This window comes from Pangasianodon hypophthalmus, chromosome 8, assembly GCF_027358585.1.
Source record: "Pangasianodon hypophthalmus isolate fPanHyp1 chromosome 8, fPanHyp1.pri, whole genome shotgun sequence".
Taxonomy (NCBI): Eukaryota; Metazoa; Chordata; class Actinopteri; order Siluriformes; family Pangasiidae; genus Pangasianodon; species Pangasianodon hypophthalmus.
Genome location: NC_069717.1, coordinates 8,213,706 through 8,233,148, shown reverse-complemented (window position 1 = coordinate 8,233,148; position 19,443 = coordinate 8,213,706). Strand labels below are relative to the sequence as shown.

The window sequence follows — 19,443 nt, the reverse complement described above, 5'->3', positions numbered from 1 at the left end:
CTTATTGCTCATCTCCTCTCTTTGTTGTACCTCCCACACTCTGAACATGGCCAGAGGAAGCCTCTTATTGCACCTGCTGATGCTTTGCAATTGCCAATTAACGCCGATGTCAACGTGTCAGTCTCAGTTGATTTCCACTGTGCCACGGCAATCCAAAGCACTTAACGCTGGCAAAAAGAGAGAAAAAAAGGGAGAAAGAGAGCCACAGAAGAAATAAAAAAAGGAGAACTGAGAAGGAGTAGAGAGTCAATTATTGTCAATGTCTTGGTCTCCAGTGTGAAAGGCTTTACTGCATAATTCAATTACTGTACAGAGAACGTTCTCTGGAAGACAGAGGGAGGTGGTCAGATATGTGCTCAAGTGACTGTGATTGTATTACTTAACACATAATAAAGTTACCCGGGACACTGCTACTTGATTTCTTCACTGCCATGAAAGCTTATCTAGCAAATATTAAGTGTCTTCTTGGACTGACATCTTTTAAAGAGGCTGCATTTATGATATGATATATTGAATATGTCACGATAACGAAAGTCCCAAAAGGGCTCCTAAACTGACTCTGATATTCATGATTTAGAAGTCTGAAATTGAGACGTTTATACAGCCTTCCAGAGGTGACTAGGCATTATGCGTATGACACTATTGCCTGTGATAGGCTTTTTGAATTAACACAAATAGAAAAATGACATTTCAGATAGACAGTTCAGCTCAGCTGAACATTTTTTTGTGACTGGTCATGACCAAAGGCGCTCACTGATGGCTGACTATTGGAAGAAGATTTGCACATTATAGGATAATTTTAAGTGGATCATTTAAAGTCTATAATAATTATTATAATGCTCATCCTGGCCTAGCTGTGGTAGGATAACCCCCTGTAGAGTCATCAAGATGTCAAAGCATAATTCCACTGTATTTTATAAAGTACCATTCTGAATCCTATCCAACTCTTTAATATTATCATTAATTCTTAAGCACACTTCGTTTAAGATATAAGCATAATTTAACTTCTTACAAAATATGTAATTAGCCTATAGACCGGAGAAAGAGATGGGTGGTGTGATAAAGAGCTCAGTGAGGAGAACAGCAGGTATGTGTGAGGCTTAAATCATCCTAGCCACACTAAGTCTGACACTTCCATCTGGCAGCATCCACAATGTGAGCTCCCAGTGCTAAAGACAGAAGCACACACACACACACACACACACACATACCCATTGTATACCTGGCGAGTTATATAGAGAGTTGAACAGAATATTCTGAGTATTGATGACTGAATACATCTTCCTAAATGTATTCAGTAATGTATTCCTTTATAATACAGAAAAACATAGGTTATTCGGAACACATTGAGAATACATGCTGATTATTTAGAATAGAAATTAAATAAGGAAACTTAAAACTTTGTGGAACTGTTTGCTCTCAGATCCTAATGGGACACTAAATGAACAAATGTTTTATTAAAGACAGGTACACGATAGCTCATAGATAAAATGTGGTGTTCGACATGCACTTAATTAGATTAATAAAGATGTTGGCCTTTTGTGATTAGATTGTATCTAGTTTGTTCCAATAACATCATTTATAAAATTTCTCAACTCACTAAATATTTAATAATTAATATTTGCCGATTCACTTATACCTTTTGCTTGGTTAGATTTTCAAATTTTTTAAGTATTTAAAATGAGGCAATTTAAATTAAAATGCTAAAATATAAGATGTTCAAAAATCTGGCTAGATGTCTGTGTGTCAAGAAGCGCAGAAGGAAGAATACAGATGCTGGCTTAAGCTTTATTAAAAGTATTCGAAACAAATAAACCAGATGGAGAAGGCAATAAAAATCAGGCATAAACATGCAGAAGGTGAGGGGTTTGCAAACAGGTAAGTACCAGGGGAGACTTAACGAGGAATTAGACAGACTAAAGTTAAAACCATAGAAACAGGCATACAATGAGAAAGGGGCAAGACTTTGCTATGGTTGAGTGTGAGTCTGGGTTATTTCAAGAAATGTGAAAAACTGAACACAGATGTTCAAGAGCAGGTACAGATGCTGATAGGACAGAACCTTTTGACCCATCCCCACTGAAAATCTCACTCCAGGAGATGACATGTAGTTCTTCTTGGACTGACCCCGGGATGTGGAGCTGGACAATCTGGCGTCAGGGAATTTGATGCCCGACTAGTGCCAAGTCTAGGATGTTGTAAGCAGGGACCAAACTCCCAGTCTGTGAGATATTGCAGTTGCCCCCAGATGTAGTTGTATATCCAGAGTGGGGGGTGACTTCACAGAAGAGTCATCCAATGGGCCAGGGACTATGCGTTTGAGCAGGGAAATGATGCCTCATAAATGTGTCAAACGATCCCAAAGGGGCGATGTATTGGGGCATAAATATTTGATCACCTCTAGACCTAGGGCTGTAGTCAAGACCGCCATTATCAAGTCTAAGACAAGTCAAAGACAAGGACAAGCTGAGAACAAGTCAAGACAGAGTTTTAAGGCAATCGAGGCCACGTCAAGATCAAGTCCAAATGAAACCAAGATCAAGTCAAGATCAAGACTGAAACCTATTAAATCCTTTTTGAGGCCAAGCCTTTACTTCAATTTCATAAATGTTTTCAAAAATGTGCAAATTCTCCTGAGAACTTCAGAATCCTTCAGGACAATAGATTTAGAAATATAATGGGATTACAACTAGAAGATAACATGAACATTATTTTTTACAAACTGTTGGTCAAGACAAAGACCATATTTTGCAAGACCAAGTACAAATGCCAATAAGTTCAAGGCATGTACAAGTCAAAAACAAAAACATCTCCAAGACCTGACTCAACTCCTACAGCCCTATCTAGACCTCTCTAGTAGATAGCCCTACCCAGAGCTCTGGTTCATACAGTATGTAGGTGTTTCAGAGCAGCATCTCTCAGTAAATTCTTTGTGCTGCTGAACTGTTCCAAGTGTCTACGTGTTTTTCTCCCAAGCTCTTTCATTTTTACACAACCACTTGTCTACTGTAGGTGGATCAGTGGGAGAGGCATTGCAGTTGATAGCCTAGTACACATTGAAAGTTGAAATGCATAGATGCAAATTCTTTTGTTATGAAGCACAGGTAGGAGAACATAGGGGCAGGTCTGGGCTTTATTAAAAGTAATCAAAGCAGACAAACCAGAAGGAGAAGGCAATAATCAAAAAACAAAAACAAAGTCAGACAATCAGTAAACAGACAAAGGCCAAGCGAGACTTGAGAATTTTATACTTAAAAATTGAAAAAGTAACTGTAGGCTGCCTTTTCAAAACTTATCATAGCCTTAATACAGATACGGTTTTATATGCTGAAAACATAACACCATTACTTGTATTTCATTATAGCCCAACCTTGGATATTTATCCATTCGCACACAAAATGGCTGACACATCAACTCCTGATGTGACAAGTCACAGCTCAGAATCAAATCCTTGGATAAAATCTGCACTGGGACTTGGCAAATGTTAGATTTTGATGGAGAGGCTTGTATGCAGTAAAACTGCTCCATGACCTTAAGACACACAACAGGTGAAATTCAGCAGAAAATGAATGAATGCAATTTCTAAGCAGCCTTGAACGTTGATTAAATGACAATGTCAACGGCTGTCTTTTGAATTTGCTAGAATCAGCACTGTAGACTGCAGTTTCACTATATTTCATTATGCAGTGATTTTGACTGCTGTTTCCACAGAAAAACGAAAATCTTGTTTGCGTTGATTCAACATACACACGCGTTTCTGTATCGAAAGTGTAAATGAATAAAAAGCTCTCTCTGTGCTAAATTGAAACATTATTTATGATCAATAGAGAGAATGGTATGATACATCTCCATAAAAGGACTCCATTATTCAGAAAATGAAAACAATATATAAATGCATTTGAGTCTTTGATATTTTAATTTGTCAGAGTCACCAGATATCTCACGGAGTTCATCTAAAGCTTAAAGGAGCAGTTTGTAACTTTTAGAGCAATGAAAACATTGACAAGCTTTAACCTATGGGTGGAATATGTACTGAGAAATTATACTTAAGTGAAAGTATAGATAATATGTCAAAATCTTACTCAATTAAAAGTGAAAGTGTATCCAGCAAAAAAAAGCCACTTTTAAATGTATTTAGAAGTAAAAAGTTAATGTTTTTAATTGATAAAATTAAGTGAATGATATGTTTTCATGTGAATAATAACTTATTACAATCTAAAATTGTTGCTGGTCATATGCATGACAAATGCTATGTAAGTTGATAATGAATTAATCATGAAGTAAAATATAATGTAAACAACAAATATTTACCATTTGCTAGAATTTGACTTCCTGCCTAACCAAATATATTAGAAATGTATGGAATATGTTGCTAGTCTATCCTGGTAATAGCAAACAGGAGTAAAATTAGTTAAATATAGTTAACAATAGCCAGTTAATTTTAGCAATTACCGAAACTTACCTCAACATGCCTTTTCAAATTAGATGAGTTCATGCCTTCTAGGGAGGTGAAGCAGACACCTCATTTTATACAAGTCTTTTCTTACTCCATCATATTGAAACACTTTAGTGAGGTTGGGCCGGGAGCGCTCATCTTCAAGTTCCACACTGCAGTTCAGTGGCTTATTCGAATGCACACAGATAGCTATATGCTAAATATAGCTATAATGCCACAGGCAGCTAAAATGCCTTACCTACAAACACAATTAAATCTTGTAAAATAAAGCAATAACTTTTAATATGGTTTTACTGGGTAAAATATATTCTGATGATCCTCAGAGTCACATTTCTATCTGGGACCATTAAAGTCAAATGGATTTCTAAGGTAGTCACATTTCTAGGCAGGTCTTACAGTTAACAAAAAAAAAAAAGCAAGGAGGAGTACAATAGAAAAGTTTAAATTATAGATAATATTTCTGTATATTTTGTACTATGGTTTTCTCAGGAGAGAAAACTGCAAAATTTATTTAGCTGCAAATATTGGATTATTCTGCTTGCTGCACCATAATACCATAATATACAGTATACTGTAATATGGTTACGTTCTTAAATCTGCATATAAAATATGACTTTCATAAGCTGAGCATTATTATATTGTGCTTTTCATCTCAGAATTGCTGTGTGTATTATCACCTATTCCATGCCAGACAGTTTATCCAAAGTCAAATCTTCATTCATTCATTTCCATCTTTAAGCATTGTATATTTGTTAATCATAAACCTCTGGGTAAAGGCTTTGCAAACTGGGAAGAATGTCTACAGATATTATATAAGTTTGAAACCATATACAGCCAAAATATAGTAAATGTGATGGCTGCAATAGCTCTTGACCAGCTTGTCTGCAAGCATTGCAGGTGGATCGGTCTGTAATATAACCTAATCCTGTTTACAGGATCAGAAATTTCATAGACAAACTGCATTTTGAGATTTAGCAACTTAAGCCATACAGAGAACTGTTTCCTCTTCCACAACACATTTCACACAGCATAGGAAATGCTGGCTGTTGTGCCTAACCTCAACATGACGCCAATTTTTACTGGATTCATGTGGTTCATGATAATAGATCTCTTGAGGTGGCATTAAGCCTGAGGATCAACAGGCTGCCTATCATATAGCCAAGGCCTAAAGCCTTGAAACAACTACATAGGGAAGGGTGGATTAAACCAAAGAAAAAAAAAAGGACTTAAAAAAAGGGAAAAGCACAGAAGCACATCATATGGCAACCCTGTAACATATTTTTGCAGAAAAAAAAGAGCACATGAAATAGAAGTCTCACTTATTACAGATAGAAGATATAAAGTGCAGAGCAGTTCGATTACATTAGGTATCTGAAAACTGGACATAAGTTCTTTCTTTCTTTTTCAGTTAAGAGAAAGGTCTAACTTACATTTTCATGCCAGCCCAGCTAACAGTTCTTCAGAATAACATAACTGAAAATGCTGCAGGAATTATTTGTGTAATAGAAACAAAGAGATAATCATTAAAGCCAGGTAACATGCAAATATAGGATTTTCTTTTCATGATCATATCATATTAATAAGCTAATAAATTTAACTCAGAGTCATTTCTTTTTTGTTCTGTTGTTCTGTTCATATCTAAATATTGATATGTAGTTTCATGGATCAAATGACACCTAAATTAAAATTATTCAAAAAAGTGTGTGAAATGAAGTGAATGTTTCTCATTTGAAAGCTGTGAAAAATGACTCTGTAATGGAGAAAGAGGTCATTTTGAAAAGATGCTCAATAAACGTGAAGTCAGTAATAAACAGAATCCGGGAAACAGATAATCTTCCAGCACCAGCCATTTGTCATCTAATGTAATCTTTATAAATGGAATACATTATATCATATTTTAAGAAGTAAGCTATTCAGTGACATGACATGATTTAATGTGGAACCTCTACTTGAAAAAATTGTTTATGTATTCTTAATGGATAGTAAATAAATTGCTGTATAGAAATAAAGTACTTATATAAATTATTATCAATTTATTTTTACATACTGTGGAAGAAAAAAATTATAGATCCTAAAATATACAAATTGACAATTGGAAATAAAATCATTTTTCCCTATGGTGTCTGGCCTTAAGTATAATTTGATAAACTAAATTATTAAACAAAATATAATTATGAAAGATAAATAATGGCTTTTAGGTTATGGATATGATTTGGATGTATTGTATGTGTCTAGAAACAGCATTGGTTAATGGTATCACTAACCATTTTTAGCATTAGCTTGCACAGGCATAATAGTCTTTACACATACTATGTATAACTAAGATAATCAACCAGTGGAAGTGTCTTGTAACAAACCTAAACACTATGATACCTGAACAAGATGTACAATATCTTCAGAAGTTGCACCTACTAAAATTTGGTGTAACTTTGTTTATGCTCTTACCTGGTGTATCTCCAAATGGCTTCTGTGGCTTGGCGGTCACGCCGAGATTAACAGCAGGCTGTGTGGTACTCAGCCTCCTTGGACGGGTGGTGGTGACCACCGCATGAGTCCTTTGAGGGCTGCGTGTGGTCGTGGTAGTTGTCGTGGTGGTCGTAGTGGTGGTGGTGGCCTTTGTAGTGGCCGTGGTCTTGGGGATAACTTTCACCTCATCCTCTGCCCCATCATCTGTCCCAGTTGGCCCCCAGTCAATAAATCCTGCCACTGTAGTGGTCCTTCCTTCCTGCGAATAACTGTCATAACTATCCCACTTCAACTGCCTACGTTGTCGCAACAAGTGCTGCACAATGTCGGCTTTACTCCCCTCCAAAAACTCCAGCGATTCGCCTCCCTCTGAGGCAGGGAAGCTGGAGGTGCAGTTCTCACAAAGATGACGTTTGTGCCTCTGTGGCCGTGGTTTGAACCCCAACCCCTCTCTTCCTCCTCCTCCTCGGTGGTCGAGTAATGGTACAGGATGTGAGACACCACGCTGCCAGGTACCCAGAGTCCTCCAGTGCGGACCACTGGGTACATCCCGGATGAGAAGACGAGGGCGTAAGCGAGGCAGTGACCGAGGGAGCAGCCTAAGCCCAGTCCCCACTGGAGCACACATGGAGAGATCCATAGTGAGGTGGACAAGGGTGAAGAGGACCCACATTCTGCATCCCAGGAGTCCCAATGGTCTCAATGCAGCCATGAAACTGGACAGAAGAAGAAAAAGGGCTATGAGTCTAATTGGGGCACCTTCGAAACACTTATCCTACACCCTACAGTATCACCTTGAAGAGAGTAGATGAGAGACAGGGTGTTTTAGAGGTGTGTATCATTCCACAGGATCAGAAACAGACTTGTTATAGTGGTCCTGTATTCCTAATGTGCTTTCACAGTCTGCTACTTACAGCTATGCTTTGCTCTGCTCCCTGACTCACTAACTCTTGTGAATCGAACTCTAATAATTATTAATTTTGTATTTTCCCTTTTCATCACAAAGGTCACAAGTAATCATAGTAAAATACTTGTAAGACTTGTCAGTAATTTCAGTACAGTAGTTAGCTTTATAGCAAGTTTGTTTTTTCCCCAAATATCATTGAATTGCTCTGGAAATGTCCTGTGTGACCATTGTGTGTGTGTGTGTGTGTGTGTGTGTGTGTGTGTGTGTGTGTGGTTTGGGGGCAGTATGGGCTGGGGCATGACACAATGATACTAATATGCATTTATAATGATGAACGCAAGACAGCAGGATAAAACTTTTGAAGCCACAAGTCACCAAGATAATATCTGCTTTAGGACATCAAAGCAAATTAGGGGCTAAAACACTAGAAAAATATGCATGCAGAAAAGTAGAAAAAGTTTACAGTAGAAAAGTTTACTTTTCTTCCTTTTCAAAATGTTTTAGAAAAAAACAGTAGAAACAGCAAGTTTTAAACAGGTAGAAAACATATTTAAAATAGTTGTCACATGGTGTTGACAATGCAATTGTTTAAAAACCTATAGTTTATTTACCGTGTTTTCTGTAGGCTAACTGATGCATTACACAGATGAAAATGCATATTTAATTAGCTGTATTTGGGAAATAATAAATGTAATTGGGTTCATTTACCTTTTTATCCCAAACCCCACAATAACGTAACCTAACTTCACTTGTGTGCCAACACACGCTGTGTCTCAATCCACATAATACTCTATTAGGCTAAATAGTATGTACAAAACTGCAACAGCACCAATGGTGATGTGCTTTTAAGTATGGTATATGTGGTTTGAGTCGCTGTCGCAGAACGCATTTGCCTCTGAACTGAAAACCCTTAGCCACGTGGGCTCACATGATCACTTGGAATATTTGGTTGGATTATTTGTGGGTATATGTATGAGAGAAAGAGAGTGCTAACAGCAACAGGGATAGAACAGCAGTACTTCAACAAACGGGATCATTTAGTGTAAAACTGCCAACCGGACAACAGAGCTCAAAACCAGACTGCCAAAACTAAAACCAGACACCTGGAAACCCTCCCAAAAACCCACAGTCTCAAAACAAAACAGTTATAAAATACTGTATAGTGCCAGTCATAAAATGCCGCTATACACTGAAACTCTTTGTGCACTGACACTCTGTTCAGTAGCTGCAATCACAGGAAAAGGTACTGGCACACTTTTACCCCAGACGAATCCCAAAATATCTTAACCTGGTTTGCTTGACTGTTTTCATTTTTTAAAAATAGTAGGGCATGTTTTGATGGTGTTCATGTTCTCTATCCATATCTTTGCCTCAAATTTGTCTAGTGTACATCTGAGGACTGTTTAGCGTTAAACAGTCTGAGGACGTTCAGAGATAAAACACATATGGCATGGTGTCCTTCAGTTGCTGTGATCATGTTTATGACAGGATCACTAATATACCCCAACAGTAAAATTGGAGGTTTGGCTCCACAGCTCAGAGATGATTTATTTCAAAACCACTCACAATATCCAGTAACAACTTCTGCTTGTGCTGCTGTGAGGAAACCTGAGTCACTATGGATGTAGAGGAATTTTACTGATCAGTGGTGTAGCTACTTCATCAAGATGTATCTGTAGACTGTCCTTCAGAAATGGTCAAAGGCTAAAGGAATTAGCAACCACACAGCCACTTTCACTCTCACACACAAAAGGGGTGAAAATGGCAGGTTTCCCAGCATCTGAAAACATTCATGTCATTCATGACTTTTTTTTGGAAAAACTGGTTTTCATTTAAGTGCCCTTTGGATAGTTAACTGTCCTTGAAGAGGTCTACTTGAAATCATTTCTTAGAGTAACCTATCTGCCTTTTGACTCCAGAGGAGAAAAAACAAAGACTCCAGGTGTCCTTTGGATGGTTAAATGTTTTGGATATTTAAAGAGGTCTACTTGAAACCTTTTCTTAGAGGAACCAATCTTCCTAAAGGCTCCCTAAGAGAATAAACCAAAGAATCCAAGTGTCCTTTGGATGTTTAACTGTTCTAGATATTTAAAGAGCTCTAACTGAAACCTTTTCTTAGAGTAATCCATCTGTTATACAACTCCGTAGAAGAATCCATTTTATTGGTCCAAACCAGGAGCTCTATAAGAGCTCTATAGTGCTTATTGCTCCATTGCATGCTACTTTTACAATACATGAACAAGCTTGTATGATCTCACCCCTTCCTATAGCTTCGCAGAATTTGCCCCCTAAGGTTTTCATCCTTGTGATCACCAGGGTCTGCCAAAGGTGCCCAAGTGCCCCTTTGCTCAACAGATGCATTTGATGTTCTAGCCATCTGCCATACCAAGATGAAGCTCACTCAGTCATGAAGCTCATCCAGTGCTCCAGCCCCTCAGAAGTAAACCCCCTGCAGTTTCACCCTTATGAATATCAGGGGCTGCCAAAGGTTTTGTTGCCCTTTTGTCTGACAGACTCTGTTCATGGCTCAGCCATCAGCATCATCAAAGGGCCTGAGTGCACTGGCATACCAATCATGAAGCAGACACAAGAAATTAGGTTCAAAGACAGAATGAATTCTTCTTTCAGATATATTGAAATTCTTGACATCTGCAGACTTCCTATAACATCCTATAGCATGATCTGTAATGTAATTATATAAATGTGTAATGGCCATGCCTGAACTACACAGGGAATTGTCAAGTTTTATGTGAAACTGATGAACATACCATGTCTCAAGTTCATGATCTACATGCTATGAACATACTTTCATTTGTCTCTAGTGAATAATCCATTTAGTGGTGTGAATTAGAATGGCACCCAGGACATCTCTCTAGAGGAATTTCCAGCAGCTGAAAAACAAGAAGAGCCAGGGAAACTGATGCTCGCTGTCATTCAACAGTACAAATCTTTGCTTGTCATATCTATCAAATTATAATGACTTATTTATTAGCTTAGATAGCATTTTTTCCCCAGATGTCATTAAATTGCTCTGGAAATGTCACACTTTCCCAAGAAAAAGAATGAGCTTATTAGTCATAAACAAGAAACAATGAACCAGTAAGGCTGTGTTTATATTTGATGTTCACTATGCATACACAAGACAGCTGCCATTCATATCACGCATTCATTCGGTGCGCCGAACGTGTGCGTCCAAAAAAATAAAGTGACGTGTATGTGATGCAATATCAACATAAACAGTGGTGGAAGTGCAGCACAATGTGACACGATGTCCTCAACAGGCGAAACAAATTAGAGCTGTGTCTCAAACGGCAAACTTATATAGTATTCTAGATAGTTTTTGAGTATTAAAACTAATCAATCTCCCTGTTAAGGTTAGTGTTTGAAAAAAAAAATCTCACACAGCTTTCAAAACTTTGTTTTGCAGACCTGTATGCAAGAACCTGAGATAAGTAAATACTTTAAAATTTTTTAAAAGGTCATAGTTTTTTATTCATGCAGCTCATGACACCAATCATAATGACGGCAGAACGCTTTAAAGAGAAACAAACAGTGCGTGACTGTGTGTTTAACATTTCTATACTGCTGCACAGTGACAAATATGTCCCAGAATAATTAACGTTAAATCATCTTAATAGCTGACATGGAAATCTGTCAGGCAGGGATGCTTAGGCTCTGAAATGCCATCTATTGGATGTCGCTTTTAATCTCCCATAAGTAAAGTCTATTATAGTGTGCGCTTGAAAGTTATAGTTATAACAGACATCTTGAATGAATTCACATAATGACATGAATTCCAAAGGACTGGAAATGGAAAGGAGGTCGGCACTTTTAAAAAGGGGGCTGTATTTTTAGTCATTTGTATTTTTATGGGAACAGCACACTTCATACCCCTCAAACTGAACACTTAACTTTTCCTGTCCATACTGTATATTTCATTCTTACATAACCTTTATAATTTAATACTTACTTTTTTCTATTATTAAACTTGTGTATGTGTTACTTTTGTGTTTCTCTCTGGTCAAAGAAGCTTTAGTTTTAGCAAATGGTCACTGCATTTCAGCAAATAAAATTCATTCAGATATTAGATAATTTTTTTTTCTAAACACAATGATGGAAACAAGACGATTATCTCAGTCTGGAATATTTATTTCCATTAGACTGGTGCATCTTTTATGTTATTAATTATAATAATTTGTGATATTTGAATTGAAAAATTGATCAACTTATCTTACAATAGAAAGTCTCAGACTCTCTCTCTCTTTCTATTTATATAGTTATGTATGTATGTATGTATGTATGTATGTACATACGTATCTATCTATCTATCTATCTATCTATCTATGTCACTACATTCACTCACATACACCTACAAAAAAGTACATCATTTTGGAGGGAATGTGATTCCCTTTTCAGCTCAAACTGTAAGAACTGCCCCATAACCTGCTTTACTCTCACCTGTGTCAATTTATCCTAAAGAGGGTAATTTACGTCAGGATGAGTCCACTACTTTACATAAGACATTGTCTGCATTAGATATGTTGTACGCGAATCATTAATATTTAATATTTAAAAGCAGTCAGTCGTCTGCCTGTTATTAATAAGATGAGCCGAGCAGAGACAGATGCAAACACGTACAAGCTGCTGCCTGGGACTGTAATTGCTAATTTGAGGGTGTGAATAAAATTCATAATAGAGTATAAATGCCAGGTTTGTCAAATGCAGTTCGAGTCTGGGTAGTTTTCTTTTTAATGTCTTCAGGCTTTTAAATTTTAGAAAGTAGCACGTACAAAAAAAAACGTGTGCTAATGTGTACTAGCTGCATATATTGCGGAAACCATTTCATATAAATGTATTCCTCAGAATAAATAATAATAATATATGCAATATGACAATAAGTTTTGAATAAAGGAGGCTTTTGTAAAGAGGGCAAGATTTGTTCTTTTTAATGACCATGATCATGAAGTTGAAATGTTTTTGAAGTGGATAACATACTGTACATCACAACATACTGTATACCTTAGATGTTAAATAATGTAGCGTCATTTCAATCTGCCAGAGTAATCACAGGACATGCACTAGAACTAGAACTACAGGAAATGCTACCGGAAGTGGCATTGGAAACCTCATCATAGGCAAAAAAAAAAAGGCATAATGGACTTAATCAAATTTAGTATTACAGCACTGTTGTGCATAAATTGTATAACAACAAAAACACTCTTTGGGTTATACATAAAAACCACAAAAATGGACCATAACATGACTGTAACACAGAAAGCGTTTTTAGAATAACAAAATAAAGCAAGTTCAATTATGATAAAGCAAATTCAATATAAGTCTTAAACAGCAATTGATGACATTTACATCTTTACAATTAATGATTAATGTGTTTCTGCAATAAACACACTCTGAAGGGAGGTAATAACAAAACATAGGGTCACATTACCCTCATACATCATCAGATTGACCTTGCTCATGCTTAAGACATGCGTGTGTGTGTGTGTGTGTGTGTGTGTATGTGTGTGTGCGTGCAGGTGATATCATTAAGGTACAGCCACAGAGCAAAAACACATGTGTGAACAGCTAAACACACTCTTGTTAGCTATTAGAGTGAAAACAGAATGATTGATTCTCAGCCAAGTACCAAGAGCTAGAATGTAATTAAGAAGGCATTGATACTAAGAAGTAAGGCACATCTGTAGTACATTTACTCAAACAACTTTCTAAAATAAATTATATTTGCAAGCGAAGTTTTAAACTGGAGTATGTTTTCCTCTTATTTGAGTAAATGTATTGATTTCACCCATATGAAACTACCTAATATGAAACTAAGGAGAAGCGCACATACTGACACAAGAATCAGCCAAAATATGAGAAATAATATAATTAAAAATAATTTGATAGAAATAATAATATTCTTTTATACTTGACAACTGAAATGTAGTGCTACTTTTCAACCTATGCATGGTAATTATATCAGTACCATACTGAACTTGACAATAAAACAGCTTGACATTTTTCCACATAGTGCATTATGTTTTATTACAAATGACCCTGTCCTTATAAAACATTTTATTTTACAAGATTTCATTTCTGAAACTCTACATCCCAGATCGATACATGATTACAAATCTTTCTATTATGTAATAAAGATCAAGATCCTAAACAAGACCCTTACAAACACCCACAATAAAAGACCATTATCTCCTGAACTGCATTATGCCCTCAGAGACAATGCTATTACTCTCTGATTGGAAACTTTTTACTACCAATATTTTTCTCCATCCTGCTGCTACTGGGAAATATTTCCTGTGTGTCACTGCTACTGGGCCAGCTTTTCTACTTACACTGCATGATAATGTAGAGACTACAGTTTACAGACTTTTGCTTGCATTATATTTTGCACTAGTCTCCCGCTCTTGTGTTTGCACTTTATGCAGTCGTTGAACCGTGCCACTGTGTTATGCGTCGCACCATGGTCCTGAAGAAATGACATTCTTTTTCCAAAATATTTCCAAGTTATGCAAGGAGGAATGTCAATAAAACCCATGTGACTTGACTTGAATATTGAGAACATACTGTATCTAAAACAAGTAAGGATGTCCTAGTCCCATGACAGTTATAGGTATCAGCTGAAACCTGACACTGATCTGATACTGAACTCATATTGATGTAACACTGATACCTCATGAAAAACTTGATCAATGAGATAATTATTGATAGGTAGAAATAAACTTATTGGGCTAATAAACTTTATTTAATCATTTATACTAATCTGACAGTCAATTCAGACTAATCATATCTGCTTACACATGTTAAGACATCACAGAAATGAAGCTCCGCCGTTGGTCTACATGATCAATGTTCTTTCTGCCAAGCGTAATTTGAAAGTAAAGAAAGAAGTAACTAAATGAATAAATTGCCTTGACTGCACAATAAATAAAGGTAATGCCTGATTGGTACAGGATAATAGATAATGGCTGATTTTAATGATGGCAAATGAATTTGATCAAGCACAAAGGATAATAAATAAACATTAATTTATGCATGTTGTCCTTGTTATAATCAATAATTGCTCTCTGTGTAATAGCAGTTGTGTAACGGCAGTCACCAAAACACTTTTACAGCACACATCAGTGGATCAGGTTAGAAACCTTCTGTAGTTAGGATTGTGAGGAAGTCTAGGTGAGATCATGTGGGTCACTGTGTCCAGTGGAAGGCTGGAGTTATGGAATTATGGGTACACACATGTGCAGTGACCTGCAGGTCTCATATCACTGAACCTGTGAATCACAAAGGACAACAAGCCTGACATGTGTGTTAGTTTTATGTATGATGACAGCCTACTGGGAAGATCTCTGACAGCAAACACTGATAGGATATGTGTGCATGCTGTGCTGACAGCATACACATACCTTCATATACACAGACACACACACACACACGCATTTCAAGACATGGGATTATACAGTGTGTGTGTGTGTGCATGTGTGTGTATATATATATATATATATATATATATATATATATATATATATATATATATATATATATATATACACACACATGCACACACACACATACATTTATGCAACTACCTATATACAATATAAATTTTCAACATAATCCTAAATCTAACTATAACCTTAATCTCAATGACCACAAAGAAATGGTTATATATATTCGGTTTTGATTAGTATATATTGCATGTTTTAAGGGTATATAACAGCAATGTCACTAACTGAATCTTTATCTGTTTAGTGCTCCAAACATTTCTTTATACAGATTTAAATCCATAGTGGGCGTGTCCTAAACCTCTGGGAAAATAACGCAAAAGGACAAATGTCAGAACTATCAGCATAGCCTGTGACTTCTTACTAAAGATGAATGAAAGAACATAGCCTTTGTTTGTCCTACAACCTTCGTATATCACCTCTAGCATGATGTACACTTCTAGTCTCAAGTATACAGATTCATATCTGTATTTCTTCAGTCCAAATAATGTATTCATATACGGTTACATGGCTAGCATGTACATAACCACCTAAAACCTAAATCCAGTCCTAATCTTAACCTCAATAACCTCAAACAAATGGTTTTATCCTTATAGGTTTGCAAAAATAAGAACGTACATTGTATTTAAAAAAATAAATAAATAAATAAATTAGGCAAGATAAGCGAGATAAGCATGTCCTGACAATGTCGGTTATCCCTGTTTTTTTTTTGGTTGTTTGTTTGTTTTGTTTTCCTACATAGTCGCAATTCACTAACACACAAACACACACACACAAGCTTCCTGGTCGCCTTAATGGAATGCAGGGCTAGTTCTCATCCCTGGGGAAGACCATCAGAGGGAAATCCCAGCCATCTTACAGTAATTACATCAATAAGTCCCACCAGGAGCGGATTGAAAAGGCACACACGTGTGCATATATAGGTGTGTGTGTCATTCTGTGGATAACCTACATGCACATGAAAGCCTGTGTGTGATGAGGTGTAGTAAAGGACAGATTTTTCTCATCCCAAAGCATGTGAAAGGGAATGGGCTGCGGATATATACAGCCAATAAGATGGGTTACTTTAAAAATGTGGCCAAGCACTTTAAATTTATGAAAGGACAGTAATGGTTAAATCACTCTACTTTCAAACAGTAAATAAGCAAAGTGTACACTTACGTGCAAACCTGATATCACACAGTAGCCATACAAATTCACAAGAATGAGTTGGTGGATTTTGTTTCATTTCATGCAAATAAAATCATTAGGGAAGTTACAGACAAAAATATATCAGCGAGATCTAATAATATTATTAGCGAGAAAGCAAGATGTGATAACTGCGGAAACAATAACACTTGGGGTTATTAAACATATCAGTCTAAGACTGGTAAATAAGGATCAGTTTTTGGCATTAATATCCTAATGAATATGAAGATTGTACAGTAGATTGGATCTCTTAGATAAGAACAGGAGAGAATGGGAGAGATTCAATCACCTGTACTGGTTTCCGGTGATGGAATCAACTTCCCTATCAGTCACTGGCTGTCTTCAGATGAAGACTGGAAACCCGTCTCTTCACTAAGCACTCAACTACTACTATTTTGAGTCTGTACAAACTTGTATCAATGGCTCTATAAAGGAAAGGTCCACGCTGAACCACAATAAATATGTTTATATAATGAAATATTTGTGATGTGTTTAGCAATTCCGGTGCTAATTTGTTGGTTGGTGCTGTATTTGAGTTATTCCCATGCGAGGTTACTGTTTGTTGCGCTGATGTCACATGGAGACATTGCTAGCACAGTTACAATGGAGTTTAATAGGAGAAAAATGTTTTTAAAAAAGCTCAAATATATAAAGGACAATGGTCCGATTTGGGTGTTAGCTCTGAAAACAAAAGAGCAAGAGCTTCTTTTCTCTTCACCATCTTTAATGTCATATCAATGTCATTGTCATATTCAATTTTCAATGTCATATTGATGAGAAATCCAACTGACAAGTAGTGGAGACAGCAACCGTTGGACTCAAATTTCCAGAATGCAGTATAGCTACATGACAATGTTGAGCTGAGTTACAGCAGAGATTCGGCTCGGCTATTTAGCGAGCATGATGACAAGCATGATGGCGCTGATAGTGGGATTAGCTTTACAGTTGAAGCTTTGGAAGCTGAACTGTTTGAGCAGAGTGTACAGATGAGAAGGTGAAAGAGCTGGATAGACTAAAGGACTAAAGCGCTGCTGCATCAGCTTCTTTACGTAGCGATGAATCAAGGACTAAATCGTACTGCAAAAATTTAGCTCCTGCATTTTGTAGTGATGATTCCAAGCCTTGATTCAGCCTGCTGCTCTCCTGGTTTGACTGTGTTTGTTTCTTATTATTAAGTTCACCTTTGCCTGTTTATATTCTGTTTGCCAACCAATCGACCCGGGCCTGTCTCTTACTCTGAGTTTTGTCTCTCACTCTGAGTTTTGTCTCTCACTCTGAGTTTTGCCTTGCCTCTCAAGCTGACATTTGTTTATATATTGCATTTATCTAGCCTGCACTTGCATCCAACCCCATACAGCTATGTGACAGGTGTCAAATAAAATGTAAATGAAAAATGTAAATGCGAGAGACTACGGAGTTGTATTCCTGCCAAAAAGAAAGTGGATCCAGAATCCCTCCTGAGGAGACTCGGCACAAGGCAGGACGGGACACCAGTCCATCACAGGGTGACACACACCTTCACATAGTCATTCACAGAGGCAATCTATCACAGAGGTGGGAAGAAACTGAAGAACCCAGAGGAATCGGATGCACACATGGGGAGAACTAAAAAAAAATCATCATAGACAGTAACTAGTGCCAACAATCAAACCTGCACCACCGTGCCGCCCTAATATTGCAACCACAAAACCTGATTTATGTCATGTTGCAATGCTAAAATACAATTTTTAACAACTTCCTCCATAGCTTAGTTTCACACCTACATGTATGTCATTCATAAATGCATTGAAATCTCTTTGATGTGTGGTGAAACACTTTCATGATTATTACACAGGCCTTAATAACAGACATTTATAATAACCTGGATGACTAATAACCTTCACAGACAATTTCGTTGCATTTTGCGCAGAAGATTCAAAGAATGACACTTCAGTATAAAAGGATGGCTTGAGAATATAAGGGCTACAGCAACCACAGCAATCAGAATTTGAATGAATCCAACCATCTCAAGCAGCAATAAAATATTTTAACATCTGACTCTAATTATAATCAAATCATAATATTCCAGGAATTTAACTAATAATACACACTCACTGACCTCTTTAATAGAAACACCTGTACCCCTGCTCGTTCGTGCAATTATTCAATCAGCCAATCATGTGTCAGCAGCACAATGCAGAAAAAGACATGCAGAAAAAAAGAGCTTTATGTTCAAACAGCAAAATGGCAGGAAAAATGTGATCTCAGTGACTTTGACCATGGCATGGTTGTTGGTACAAGACAGCTGACAGGAAGGCTACAGTAACTCAAATAACCACATAACCACTCTTTACAATTGTTGTGAGCAGAAAAGCAACTCAGATCACACATAACATCAAACCTTGAAGCAGATGGGCTACAACAGTGGAAGAAAACATCAGGTTCCTTTCAGCCAAGAACAAGAATCTGAGACTACAGGGGGCAGAGGTTCACCGAAACTGGATAGTTGAAGATCTCCTGTTTTTTTTTTCTTTTTGTTTTACATTTTCTTCTGTCCAGTTTTGGTGCTATGAGTTACAGATTTAAGGAAGTTGAGTATGGATCATATGATTCATAAAATTATGATTTCATTGTTACATCGAGTTATGATTATGCTGGGCAGAGAGCCATAAAATGTCTAAAAAAAAAATCCAAAGTGACTGACTCACATGAAGTTCTTTCCCCAGCAGGAAGAACAAATTAAGACCTTTGAATTATAAGTTTCTACTGCTCAAGTCATATAATTTCAAAGTCTTGGAATGAATGGAAAAGCATGCCACTGAATATCAGTTCTGCTGTAGCCTACTACTGTAAAAATATACTGTATGATTCACATAAAGTGCTATTTCCCTGGAGGCACAGTAACACACACACACACACACACACACACACAC

The 19,443-nt window shown here is 36.9% G+C and overlaps 1 protein-coding gene across 1 annotated transcript in view; it reads right to left on the bottom strand.

The window, feature by feature from the left end:
• The window catches only part of ajap1 (adherens junctions associated protein 1), a 62,394-nt gene that overhangs the window by 26,788 nt on the left and 16,163 nt on the right, over window positions 1–19,443 (bottom strand). Inside the window, exon 2 of the mRNA XM_026912711.3 lies at window positions 6,902–7,638. Within this exon, the coding sequence (XP_026768512.3) occupies window positions 6,902–7,638 (737 nt within the window). The remainder of the gene's footprint in view (window positions 1–6,901; window positions 7,639–19,443) is intronic.